The 13,479-nt window shown below is 48.9% G+C and overlaps 1 protein-coding gene across 1 annotated transcript in view; it reads left to right on the top strand.

Moving 5' to 3' along the window:
- The window catches only part of PLXNA4 (plexin A4), a 470,405-nt gene that overhangs the window by 357,302 nt on the left and 99,624 nt on the right, over positions 1 to 13,479 (top strand). The window contains exon 8 of the mRNA XM_058804666.1: positions 2,646 to 2,760. Within this exon, the coding sequence (XP_058660649.1) occupies positions 2,646 to 2,760 (115 nt within the window). The remainder of the gene's footprint in view (positions 1 to 2,645; positions 2,761 to 13,479) is intronic.

Here is a 13,479-nt window from a genome sequence, read left to right as displayed (position 1 = left end):
CTTTTAGTTTTGAGGATTCCCACACACATGGTCCCCTTATTTTGGCTCCTCATATGCACCTCCAGCCCTCATCCATGCTGCCAGTCCCACCAGTAGCCCACCCCAGATGGTTAACACAGACTTAAACCTCCCAACCTGGAAAAATAAAGCTTGTGGTTCCTGCAGGACATGCACTGAGCCCAGCTCATCCTAGAGACCACGTTCCCATGATGTGAGCACCTTCCCTGCCTCACACCCCGTTTTTCTCAGATTTTGCTGCCACCCAGGATCTGCCCCAGTGGAGCAGACGCCCAAATACCTGCAGAAGATGTCCTTGCAGCAGGCTGCTCCAGCCCTGAGCAAGGCTGAGTGGCTCTGTCCCCACCACAGAGCCGTCACAAGTGCCAAAAGCAGATAATTACTGCGGCTCAGCAATTCACAAGGAAAGGCAAATCTTATTTCCATGTTCCTGCTGCTTTGACAAACAGTGTCAGAAAGCAAGTGTTGGGGAAGGCGGGGGGAGAGCAGCAGAGATGGTGCTGTTAAATATTTATGGCGTGTTTTGGTTTCTTACTTGACAAACTATAATACGCTATCCATTTTTAATTCGATATATCAGAGCAAGCACTTGTTACCAATTTGAAGAATAAGTTGCTGTACCAGAGCTGAGAGTGGATTGGGGTTGAGAAAGATTTCACAGAGACAGGAGAGAGGGGGTGTGTCTGCCTGTTGGGCTCACACAGGAGCTCTGGAGGTTTTTCTCCCCTGCCCATTAAAAACCCAGTGGCATAGAAGGACCAGGAAAATTCACTTCCCTGTAGTCTCCTCAAGGTACTCTCCAGGTACTGCAGCTGCATAGAATCAGAAAATTTTAAAGGTTGGAAAAGCCCTCTAGAATTGTTAAGGCTGGAAAAGCCCTCTAAGGTTAGGCCCTCTAAAAGCCCAAGGTAAAATTGTTAAGGTTTAAAAAGCCTTCATAGAATCATAAAATTTTTAAGGTTGGAAAAGCCCTCTAAGACCCCTAAATTGTTAAGGTTGGAAAAGCCCTCATAGAATCAAAAATTGTTAAGGTTGGAAAAGCCCTCTAAGATCACCAAGCCCAAGTCAACCAGCACCACCACCATGGTCACCATTAAACCTTGTCCCCGAGTGCTTTTTGACACTTCCAGGGATGGTGACTCCACCACTGTCCTGGGCAGCCTGTCCCAGTGCTCTACAACACTTTCCATGAAAAAAAATTCCTAATATCCCACCTAAACCTCCCCTGGCACAGCCTGAGGCAGTTTCCGCTCATTTTGGCACTTGTTACCTGACACAAGAGCCTGGCTGTCGGCTCCTGTCAGGAGTTGTGCAGAGCCACAAGGTCCCCCCTGAGCCTCCTTTTTTCCAGGCTGAGACCCTTCCCAGCTCCCTCAGCCCCTCCTGGCTCTCCAGACCCATTTCCAGCTCCATTCCCTTCCCTGGACACTCTCCAGCCCCTCCAGGTGTTTGTCATGAAGGTCTCCAGAGTGTGAATGACCAGGACTGTGCAGAGAGCAGGGTTTGGTTGCTGCTGAGCAGACATCACATTAAATTGAAAGGGAAGTGTGATGTAGGTCCTGTCGGTGCTGTAACACAGCCAGGGGAGGTGTTTGCAGCCCTGACTCTGTGCACAGGAGAGCAAAACCTTGTAAGATGAAGGGAATGGCTCTTTCCTGCACCCAGAGGAGGTGATGCCCTAAATATGCCCTCTGCTTCCCAGGTACCTGCTCCACTAGTCTTTACTTCTCCTCTGAGATGAAAAATATGAGTTAATATATTGGCAGGAACCTCATCACCCTGAGCAGAACTCACACCAATAAACCTGTGTGACCCAGGGGGAGAAAATTCCCTGCTTCATCTTTGGTTTTCTGGCTTTGGTACATCCCAGTTTGTCTCTGGCCTCTGTGTCATGTGTGGGAGAATTAACCAGACTGGATTGTTGGTGCCCAGAGCAGCCGAAATATAATAAATATTTATTATTCCTCTAGTTGCAGTGATATGAATGCAATCTAAATTATTTAATGCTATCAGACATTTGAGATGCCAGTGACAACCAGCTCGGGCCAGAGAAAATCCAGCTCTTTGGGTCAGTGCAAAGCCTGTGTCTTTCTGCAAAAACAATTCTCCAGGCTGTGGAGAACATTTCCCATTTTCCTCTGGGAAAAGCTGTGAGTGGTGCCTTGGACTACCTAGAACAGAGGCTGGACAGAGCTAGAGAATAAAGTGGGGATTTATTAAAGGCATTCAACAGATACACCCTGGGCAGTGCAAGAACCTGGCAGAGGCTACACCAAAGATGGATCCAGGATTCGCCACAGTCACGAGTTTTTTTGGCAGATATAAGTTTAATCTGTTTGCATATCAGAGGTTAATTGTCCAGTTACAGCTTCAGGTGATGGAGTCACATTCCCCCAGTTTGCCCCTCACAGTTCACTTTTGTTTGTGCTTTTTGGGCCTGAGGCTGTGAGGTGTCCTTGGTTCTCAGGGCAGAGGGATTGTTCTGTGTGCCCAAACTGTGAGGAGAGCTCACAAACACTGCAGGGAGTTCAGAGCTACACACTGAGGCAGGACAGGAGCTGGGAAATGTAAAAACTAAAATTTAAGGACCCAGCTGGCCGAGTGATTGCTCTCTGTGTCTGTTGCAGGTGCCTGTCGTGTGTGGAGAGCCCCTACCGCTGCCACTGGTGCAAGTACCGGCACGTGTGCACCCACGACCCCAGCTCCTGCTCCTTCCAGGAGGGACGAGTCAAGATGCCTGAGGTAGGCACAGGCACAGGGAATGTGCCACACAGGGCTGGCGTCACCTTCACAGAATCACAGAATGACTGGGTTGGAAGAGACCTTCAATGTCATGGAGTCCAGCCCAGCCCCTGGCACCCAGTGCCACCTCCAGGCTGGTTAAACACACCCAGGGGTGGTGACTGCACCCCCTCCCCAGGCAGCCATTGCAGAACTTTCTCCCCCTTGCTGGAAAAGCTTTTTCCTGTAGGTGGATACAGCGTGGGTAGATGAAGGTGGTATAGAATGTAATCTTATCCCCTAAAGAGTTGCAGCTGAACCAGTTACTAAAGATCAGGAGCAGGCCTGATGTTAACAGGCCACAGCTGCAGCCAATAAGAGCAGTGTTATAAAAGAGTGGATTGGTGGAAACTGGAGTCAGTTGGCTGCTGTGAGGACAAGGAAGAGTCAGTGTCTAGAGGAGATGCCTACAAGAAACATCAAGGAGGTATGAAACTCTGGCAACATGGAACTCTTGCAATGTAATGACAGTAGAACTCTTGGAATATAATGATGACATTTCCTGCTCTCCAAGCTGGATTTCCCTTGGCCCAGCTCAGGCTGTGTGCTCTGGGTGTGCCAGTGCTGCTGCAGACAGAGCCCAGGGGCAGCTGGGCACAGGCACCTTTCAGGAGCTGTGAGAGTGCTGGGGGCACCCTGAGTCTCCTTTCCTGCAGGCTGAGCACCCCCAGCTCCCTCAGGGCTCCCTCAGGGTTTGTGTCCCAGCCCCTCTCCAGCCCCACTGCCCCTCTGGCCCTGCTCAGTGTCCCAAGGTCCTGCCCGGGCTGAGGGGGCAGAGCTGGCACAGCCCTGGAGCTGAGCCCTGCCCGTGCCAGGGCACAGTGCCCTCCCTGCTGCTGTGCCCTCCAGTGTGGCACAGCCAGGTGGCACTGGGTCCTTGGCCACCAGGGCACAGTGACCTCCCTGCTGCTGTGCCCTCCAGTGTGGCACAGCCAGGTGGCACTGGGCCCTTGGCCACCAGGGCACAGTGACCTCCCTGCTGCTGTGCCCTCCAGTGTGGCACAGCCAGGTGGCACTGGGCCCTTGGCCACCAGGGCACAGTGACCTCCCTGCTCCTGCTGACCTTGTTAGACCACAAAGCCTTCTCCACCTCCAGTCCCACCCTTTCCCTCCTCTGCTCACTCTCCCCTCTGCTCTGCCAAACCCCAGGGACCTGATCCCTCCCTCCCTCCTGCACACCACAGGCAGCGTAATGTGGGAAATGGATTTGTAGAGAATTCTCAAAGCCTGACAGAGAGCTCACATCTGTATGCAAACTTTGAGATGAGAAATGCTGATTTAGGAGTGCCCTGGAATGGGACAGACATTGCTGAGAGAGAAATGGAACTGGAAACAAGTTTCAAAGGGTGGCCTTGCAAATAAGAGTGGATTCTTTGGAGAAACAGAACTGTGAAAGATGCATTGCAGTGGGACCCACCAGGGGTAATTTTAGATGATTGGCTTTAAGGCATTTACAGACTGGTGTGGCTAAAGCTGATAGGCCAAGAAACACTTATAATATCTTGTAATTAAGAAATAGCTGGCTTCTGATTGTGATGGTGTGAATTAAAACATCTGTATTGTATCACCCTTCACATGAGACTGAAAATGGAATAAAAGTTTTTAACATGCCTCTCAGCTGCCCCATCTCTGGGTCAGAAAAGGGCATAATCCAACAGTGTGTGACCTTGGAAACTCATCACAAACTCCTGGCCCCAAAGCTCAGGGAGGGATGGTAAACACTGGTTGTGCATTTCCTCCAAGAGAGAAGGAGGTTACCAACCCCAGGGGAGAATTTAGGGCTTTGGCTGTGGGTTCAGTAGATCCCAGCTGTGTTTGGAACACCTCTGGGGCTTTGTGGGTTTGGTGCCTAATGGCAGATTCATCCAGCTGCCCCCCAGATTGCCACTGACAGAGCTGAACTGGAGCTTGGGTCTTAAGACAGAGCTGCAAATGCTGCCTGGCTGGTGTTGTAAGCAAGGAGCCCTTGCAGGCAAGGAGAATACAAATAGGAAACCACTTAATTCCTTCCTGGTGCCACATGTAGTGTCTGTGACATTGCCATTCCCTCCCACCCCTTCTGTAAATGCTGGTGGAGCTGTCACATTTGTGCTGGTTGAGATGTCCTGCATCAGATGTCCTGACCTGCTCTGGCACTGGGAAAAGCCATAAATACTCATGAGTTCTCCATCTGCCAGGATTCAGGATTTTCTGTAGAGCTACTGGAAAATGTGCTGAGGAGCTGGAGAGTTTGATACCCTGAGCTTGGTGGTGGAGGGGTGAGGAAAGGCAGACCTTTATTATTCCAGAATTTGAGTTATTCCAAAGTCTTGTCATACTTTGGCCAGTCCTGCTGGCGACAGGTTTCTGTCCCATCCACTCCAGGCACTGTGGGAACCTCATTTTCTCACTCAGTGGGATCTTCTGGGACATTTTGTCTTAGTTTTCCACTGTGCCATGTCACCACCACCACCACCCCTGCTCTCCTCTGGTGTGCTTCAAGCCCAGGACTCACCTTCCCAGCTCTCCTCCCCTCCAATCCCCTGCCCAAAGTGAGATGCCCACAAACCTCAGTGGATCTCCTGATCCACCAGAAAAGAGATCATGAGAATTATCCCAGTTTCTTAGGGAAGGGACAGGGGGTGGCACAGCCATTGCTCTTTGCTTTGTTCTCTCCAAGGTGTTGCTCTGCAGAGCTGGGGAGAGGCAGGAATTCATCAAACTCTGCATGGTTTTAGCTTCATCACTTCTGTCTAGTTCTGTTTCTGAAAGATGTCCTCTTCAGGAGGCAGCTCCATTCTGGGGGGGCTTTGTCAGCAGAGTTTGCTGTTCCTCTCTTCTACCCCCTTTAACAGAGAATTCCCTGCTAAGCTTTGTGTACTCCCTTTATGATCTTGTAAAAGTGAGAATTTCATGGCAGCAGGAAGAGGCACAGACCTGACCTGGGAAAGCCACAACTGATCTACAAGGCAATGACAGCATCGTGGATGTCACACTGCTAATGGGGGCTGCAGCATTTTTTTGCCTTCTCTGGGTACAAATGGGATCTCATTCCTCTGGGATCGAACATTTGGAATTATCTGCTAAGCTCAGGAGCTGGTTTTGCTGTCTGCTCCACAGAGGAAGGAATTGAATGATAAAATCTGCAAGAATAAAGGGCTTGCAACTCCCAGAACTTTCAGAGCTTGCTTTGTGCCTGGCAGTGCGAGAAATGCCCTGCAGCTCCGGGCTCCTTCTCATTCCCTCTGAGTGTTTGTGCCTCTCAAGGGCTGGGGAAGGATGGCATTTCAAGTGCCCTCTGACAAACAGATTTGCAATCACTCTATGGCCAGAAAGGTTTTTTTTTTTGTTTTTCTTCTTTTTTGTCAAATGGCACTTTGAAGGAATGTCTGTCTCCCACGCTTCTCCTCAAAGACATCTTGTCACTGACTCACTGCTCTCACCAAAACTTCCACTGCCTGTTTTTCACTGTCACCTGCAATTCTATCATTTTCTGTCCTGTGCACTTTAGTGGATTCTCTGAGCAATATAAACCATTCAGTTCCCTGAAGAATCCCAGCCTGGCTCCTCACTGCCAACCCAAACTGTGACAGTGTTCGCAGGGGTCCCAGGATGAGGGAAGAGAGGAGGATCTCACTCCATGTTTCAGAAGGCTGATTTATTATTTTATGATATAAATTACAGTAAAAGTATACTAAAAGAATAGAAGAAAGGATTTCATCAGAAGGCTGGCTAAGAATAGAATAACAAGGAATGACAACAAAGGCTTGTGTCTCAGAGAGTCCAAGCCAGCTGAGTGTGATTGTCCATTAATTAGAAACAACCAACATGAGAGCAATCCCAGATGCACCTGTTGCATTCCACAGGAGCAGATAATCAATGTTTACATTTTGTTCCTGAGGCTTCTCAGCTTCTCAGGAGGAAAAATCCGAAGGAAAGGATTTCTCATAAAAGATATCTGTGACACCCAGACCTTCCCTGGTTCCTGGTGGTGCAACGTGACTCACTTGGTTGGCAAGACCCAGGTCTGTCCCCATCTTCAGCAGAGCTCAAAGTCACCCTCACTATAATAGTGGCTCTATTTTCTCTGGCCTCTCACATCCATTCTCCTTTCAATCCTTTCCTCTGCCAGCATTTGGAGCCCTGGAGGATGAGGAGAGGGAAGGCTTTGCCACCAGCCAGGCATGAGTACCTGCTAAGTAAATCTTACTGGGAAGCATGGAGTGGTTGGACCATCCCATTTGCTGTCTCTCCATGAGTTTGCTGAGCAGATTAACTCAGGCATCCTTCCAAAACAAATATTGGTGTTACTCTGTCACATGGACCTGTGCCATGGACTCCTTCCCTCTGGAGCCATCAGTGCTGGCACACCAAGCCTTCCCCCTCCCCATCACTGTGGCCTTCACCTTCTCTTGCTATGCCCACCCTCAGGTGATTTTTTTTTCTGTATTTGCCCATACAATATCTTGCCATCCTGTGGGAAAAGGCTTCCCACTCTCCAGATGGTCTGGGCTGCAAATGGGCTCATTTGGGCTGGCATCCCTCAGCCAGTCTGAGGTGCTCTCAAAGGAAGGTTGTGCCTTTGTGTCCTCATAACTCCATCATTTCCTTAGGATGCCTCACAAATTTCTGGGCTCAGCCTTTCATCTAGGCCTTATTTGTGTTCTCTGAGAGTATCTTGGGGTTTTTGCTTGTAGTGTGAGATGCTGGTTAGTGCAGGATGCTGGATGGATGTGAGACTGACCCAGAGGGACAGCAGAAAGGCTTTGGCAGTGACACACATTGTCCAGGAAATGCTGTAAGCTGCCATCCAAGGACAGCCTTTGAATTGCCTTGTGGATAGGCTGGGAAAGGCAAAACAACCAGAGATGGAGAAAGGACAGGAAATGTCTGTTCCCTCACCACCAGCTCTGAGATCTGACTTTCTTACCTGTCAGGTGAATCAGCTCTGTCTGTAACAGATGTGGATCAGCCACTCTGGGAGCTTTGGGAAAGCCCAGGTTTGCTCCAGTGAAGAGCTCCAGCTTAGTCATAAAGCAGGAGTATTTATGATTGTGGCACTGACCTTAATCACAGAGGGTTCATGATGTCCCCAGATGATTTGTAGAAGAAATACTTCACCTTGGCGTGTAATTTCCCTTTACAGCATGGTTTTTAAAGCCAGGCCCACTCACTTGAAATATACTGAGTGACTTCTTGCTTTAGAAAGGGGAGCTGATATTATTGTTACTGAGGCAGGAAGGGAAAGCATGAGGGAAAAAGGACGTTTTAATACTGGAGTGGGTTGTTGCTGCTGCTGTTGTTGTTTTTCCCAAAGAGCTGATGGCAAAAGTAGAGAGAATTAGTCTCAGAGATAGAAGGGAGTGGACTTCTGGGGGTTTTTCTTTGTCATCCTGTCTCTGCTTTTGACATCTGCTGCTGACCAGAGCTGAAGTCAGAGTGCAGGCTCAGAGTCTAAGCACATACCATTGCATTGCAGATTCCTGTTCTGAAATCAACCCTCACCTGACACAATCCCCAGGCAAGAGAGGTCAGCCACTTCTTCTGCAAATGGGCAAGACAGTCAACAAGAACTGGGGGGAAACTGAGGCAAGAGGGGTGAAACAATGGATTTGAGGGTCTCCAGTGTGACAGGGGCTGTAGAAACAACACCTGTGGTTTCAATTAGATATCAGATAAAATATATCAATTACCCAATGCTGATTACATCATCTGTCTTGTCCCCATTCAGATCTGCTCTGATCCAGGGAGGAGTTTTCATATCAATGTTTCTGTAAAAGGATGGGATGCTGGGATAGCCTGCTTGAGTTGATGGGATAAAGGACTAAACCTTTTATTTGTGCTTTTTTTCTCTGAGATGAACATTATCTTGTTCCAGGCCTCGCAAGGATTTTAGCTTTGTGTAGGGAAAAAAAGGAGGGGAAAAATGGCACAAGCCAAAAGCAAGCCTAGATAACAAATCTGTTATTCACCAGGTTTAACAGATACATAATAATTTAATTACCTTGAAGGAGGTTTTCATCTCTTCCTGCTCAGCCGACATGTGTGTGCATGTGTTTTTCTTTCTCCCCCAAACAAGCCTTTCATTAAAAGGATTTTCATCTGCTGCCTAAAAAGGGGAGAGAAGAAAAGATCTCTCACTGAGGTGTTTTATGTGGAGTTGTACGTGCTAATGACAGCAAAGCCCACATAAAAGGAACAACTGCTTCAAATATTCATTTGTCAGGAGTGATGGGGAGCCCTGTGAGCTGCATGCTGGTGCGCAGCTGTTGAGGAGCAGAGCATGGCTTTGCTCCTGCCCTGGGCCAAACCAAGAGCTGCCCTGGTGGCCTCCATCACCCCTGCACTGATTTGGCTCTGCCTGGCTGCTGGTCCTTCTTGGGAAGGTGTTTGTTGGGAAATGGAGTGGAAGGAAGGGGGGAAAAGGAGGGTGATGATGCCTGAACTGACAGGCATCCAAGAGGCATTTGGATAATGTCGTTAGTAACAGGCTCTAAATTTTTGTTAGTCCTGAAGTGGTCAGGAAGTAGGGCAGGATGGTGATTGTAGGTCCCTTTGAACAAAAAATACAATATTTTATTCTACTCCATTAGGGAAAATTATTCTGTTCCATTCCTATACCATCCCAATTTATTTGTTTAATATCCATGTCACCTTATCATGGACTGTGTAATAAACTCAGCAGTGCCTTCCCCATCCTGCTGCTCCCTCTCATACTCAGAGGGGACTTTGCCCCAAGGCCTCCAAAACCCAGATGTGTTTCCAGGCCCTCCAAATGTTTAGCTTTGTCCTCTTTTTGAGGTGCAGAAGGAAGTCACGGCACCCACCTGCTCCCAAAATGCACCCCAGTGAACGGGGTGGCTGCACTGGGGAGGGGACCGAGGACCTGCTGGGCCATTGGGGAGGAGCATGGCCAACTCCTTGCTCCCTTGTATCAAAAACCCTTCTGGTGATGCATCTTCAGCTGTTGCTGTGGCAACTGCTCAGTTTCCATCCCTCTCCTCTTTCCAGCTTCACTTAACCCATCTAGAGAGGCGACTGCTGGAAGCCTCAGTATGGGGAGAGGAGAAAACCCATCCCTGTTCAAATGAATGCACCTCTCCTCTCTCAGGGGCTGCAATGACAGCTCCAGCCAGGCCAATCCCAGAGCTCCAAACCCTCTCCTGGCTTGTCAATTATCCCTTCACTTATCCTGGCACCTGCCTGTCATTGAGGGGAGGGTGTGAGGTGGAGTTTCTATGGCAACTGCAGGCAGCTTGCTGGGCAAGGCAGGGGTGATGCCTTGAGAAGGCTGAGCTAGGACAGAGGCTGTGCAGAGTTCCAGAATAAAGCAGGGATTCATTCACAGAATCTCCTCCCTGGCTGCACCTTGGGCAGCACCAGAGCCCAGCCAGGGCTGCACCCAAGATGACCCAAAACGGCCCCAAAATGCACGAGCGCTGCTGGGGTCTGTCCCTGGGATCAGCTCTGCTCCATTTGCACCTTGCAGTTCATTGTCCCATTGCAGCTTTAGCCCAGGCAGTCCCACCCTGCTTGTTTTTCTCTCTCCAGCCCACGGGGTTTGTGCTCCTGGGCTGAGATTTGGGGCATTTGTCCTTGGTGCCCAGCTGGAGCAGGAATTGTTTTGTCTCCCTGCTCTGTGCACACAGCTCACCATCCCATAATATGAAGCTCATACCCACACACTAAAGCAGCACAGAATGTGAAAAATAATATAAAACACATATAAAATATGCCTTTTTTATACCTTGTATATGCCTCAGGTATATTATTTTATACCTGAGGCATCAGGGGCACTGGCAGCCACCCCATGCAGGTAGGATCTGCACACATTTCACGGTACCTGCAGCACAGGGGGTTGGTGTTTAGCATCTGTTTCACCCCTAGAAGGGTTTCCAGGCACGTGTGATGGAGTTTTGTCTGCTCTGCATCATGCCCAGGGAAGGCAGGGGTAATCCAGGAGGAGGCTGCAGCTGGTGGTTTGGATCCAGCTGTGCCTTGGGACTCCTGGTGGTTTGGCATTTCAGGCTGTGGCATTTCAGCCCCCATCTATCATTACAGCACTTTCCCAGAAAAGGAGATGTGTCCTGTAGTGGGTACATCCTCTTCAGAGGGGGTGCTTCAGATAATGATGAGAGGAAATTAAACACAGAAAATGGAGGCTGGGCAAAAAGCTGCCCTTTTTTCAGGGAGCCTTGTTAGAGCATGAAAATGCTGCTCAGAGCCACAGGTTTGATTTCAGCAGATGAGAGTTGTATTTCTGACTCTGAGTTGGCTTGGACACGTTCACCTTTCCGTGCCCCTGATTCCCTCACACCTTCTGATTTGGGTAAGCACTTCCAGTTAATGGGTGCTTGTACCATCCTTAGTTCCTGGAGCTGTGATCTCACAGTGGGGGCTGCTTGTGAGAAGCCTTTGAACACGTAAAAACAAATTAGATAATTTGCTATTGTTTGCCAGTCACGATGACTTGCACTGAGGTGAAGAAGAAGGAAAGTCTGAAGAGGCTTCTTCTGTTATTTTTGGGTATCTTTTGCCATCTCTGAGCCTTTCTGCCCTGCAGTCATCTAGCTGGCAGGGAAAAAGGCTGGTAACTTGTTCCATTTCTGCAGAGTTTCAGAGATGTATTAATTCATAGAATCATAGAGTGGTTTGGGTTGGAAAGGATCTTAAAGATCATCTCATTCCATGGGCAGGGACACCTTCCACTATCCCAGGGTGCTCCAAGCCCTGTCCAGCCTGGCCTTGGACACTTCCAGGGATCCAGGGGCAGCCACAGTTTCTCTGGGCAACCTGTGCCAGGGCCTCCCCACCCACAGAATAAATAATTTCTTCTTAATATATATCTCATGTGTCTAATATCTAATCTATTTCTGATCATTATGGTGGTGAATCTTCAGGAAATCTGCCCTGGTGCACAACAGCTCCATCCTTTCTCCTCTTGTTGAGATGTCCAACCAAACCATCAGAGGATCTGAGAAATGATGGAAAAGGGTTTTTCTGAGAGCAGCAAATCCTACCTTAATGCACATCTTGTTTTCTTAGAGCTCAGCCTCACCTTGTGAGTGACTAATCAAGGACCTGCTCGTGTGATTTCGAGGAGCGGCTCAGGGATGGAATGAGAGATACAAGAAACATCTGACACTCAGCACTGTGTCCCTGCTGTTTTTCATAACAGTTGGGCTGCTCATCTTTGTCATGCAGGATTATCTATCCCACAGGACAGAGTGATCTCAGAATGCAGCAGGCTAATGTTCATCTGTCCCCGCCAACACAGCATCCTTGACAAAACACCGAGAAGAGCTTATGTTGTTTTGAAAGCCCAGCTCAGTGCAGTGCTGTTGTAATGCCTCAAGTGGCTACAGGGTTTTCTGGCTCTCTGGATATCTGTCAGGACTGCTGAGATCCCTGTGGCACCCTGCAGTCTGAGGGAGGAAGGACAATTCCCCATTCACGCAGTCCAGGGTGATGTCTTGGCTTGGAAGAATTTGCTTTTCTGCATTGTAGCATCGGCTGCGTTCACCACTTTGGGGGCTGGCCAAGGAGAAACCTTCTCAGGATGTTGAGGCTGCAGATAAGAGGTGAGGCTGGAATGTGAGTCCTGCCTCTCTTGGGGCATCTCCAGGAGCCCAAACCCTCCTTTCCTGCCTGCACTTTGAGTATGAGTCCATTTGCTTTGGCTTGGTGTTATCCCATGTTGCCGTGGATCTCGGGGAGGGAAAGGATGATAAGAGCTCTGATATCGTGGTCTTGACCTTCCCACTGTGGGAGCCAAGCTGTGATGACTCCTGGGGCTTCTGTCCTGGTTTCTAAAGGAAGTGACCTCTGTGCAACCTCCAGCCCATCTGTTCCTCTGTCTCCTCCATCCTCTGCCAAGCTCACTGACCATTCTGGGCCTCGTTGGGCCAAAGTCTGGAGCCCTCAAAGTTCCAGAGAGTCTGGAGTTCTCAGGGTCCTAGTGACTTTCAAAATGCACAGCTTTAGAGGTGAAATAGGCCTTCAGTCCTCTTAGGAAGAAGGCACTACAGCTTGGGCTCAACCCTTGTTAGACCCCAGAAATCCCCATGGGAGGGTGTTGTCATGGGAATGCCTCCCACTTCTGAGGAATTCTTAGTTGGATAATGTCCCTTGTGTGTGCCAAATCCATTTCTTGGCACTGGTTAATAATGAACTTCATTGAGGAGTGACAGGTCAATGTCATTATCATAGAATCAGAGTGATTTTGGTTGGAAGGGACCTTAAACATCCTCTAATTCCAACCCCTCTGTTGTGGGCAGGAACATGCACAGAAGTTCTTGTGAACTTCTGGTAGAACTCCTTACAGAAGGCTGGCTGGGAAGGGTGCAGATTTATATAGGCATAATTAGAGAAGGAATTAATTACTGTTTTATGAGCTGTCTGTGCTCTACTCCGTGCCTTCCACAGCTTTGCACAATCCACTTTTCCTGTGTGAGTTGTTCGGAAGAACTCCCTTACTTAACCAGGGTTTTCCTTTAACAAAAGGCAGATTGCCCAAGTAAATACATGGTTTTCTTGTCTCTTGCACACACACCACCTTTCTCAATGCACATATTCATATTATTTATTATTTCCAAGCTCAGGAAGCATCAGGACTGAGGCTGCTCATGTGTCCCTAGTAGCCTCTTTCCAGCGAGCAGATGGACCTCATGACAAAACCATTGACTATTTTTGTCAGTGGTC

Source organism: Ammospiza caudacuta, chromosome 5 (genome assembly GCF_027887145.1).
Source record: "Ammospiza caudacuta isolate bAmmCau1 chromosome 5, bAmmCau1.pri, whole genome shotgun sequence".
NCBI lineage: Eukaryota > Metazoa > Chordata > Aves > Passeriformes > Passerellidae > Ammospiza > Ammospiza caudacuta.
This window is presented reverse-complemented; position numbering and strand designations above follow the sequence as displayed.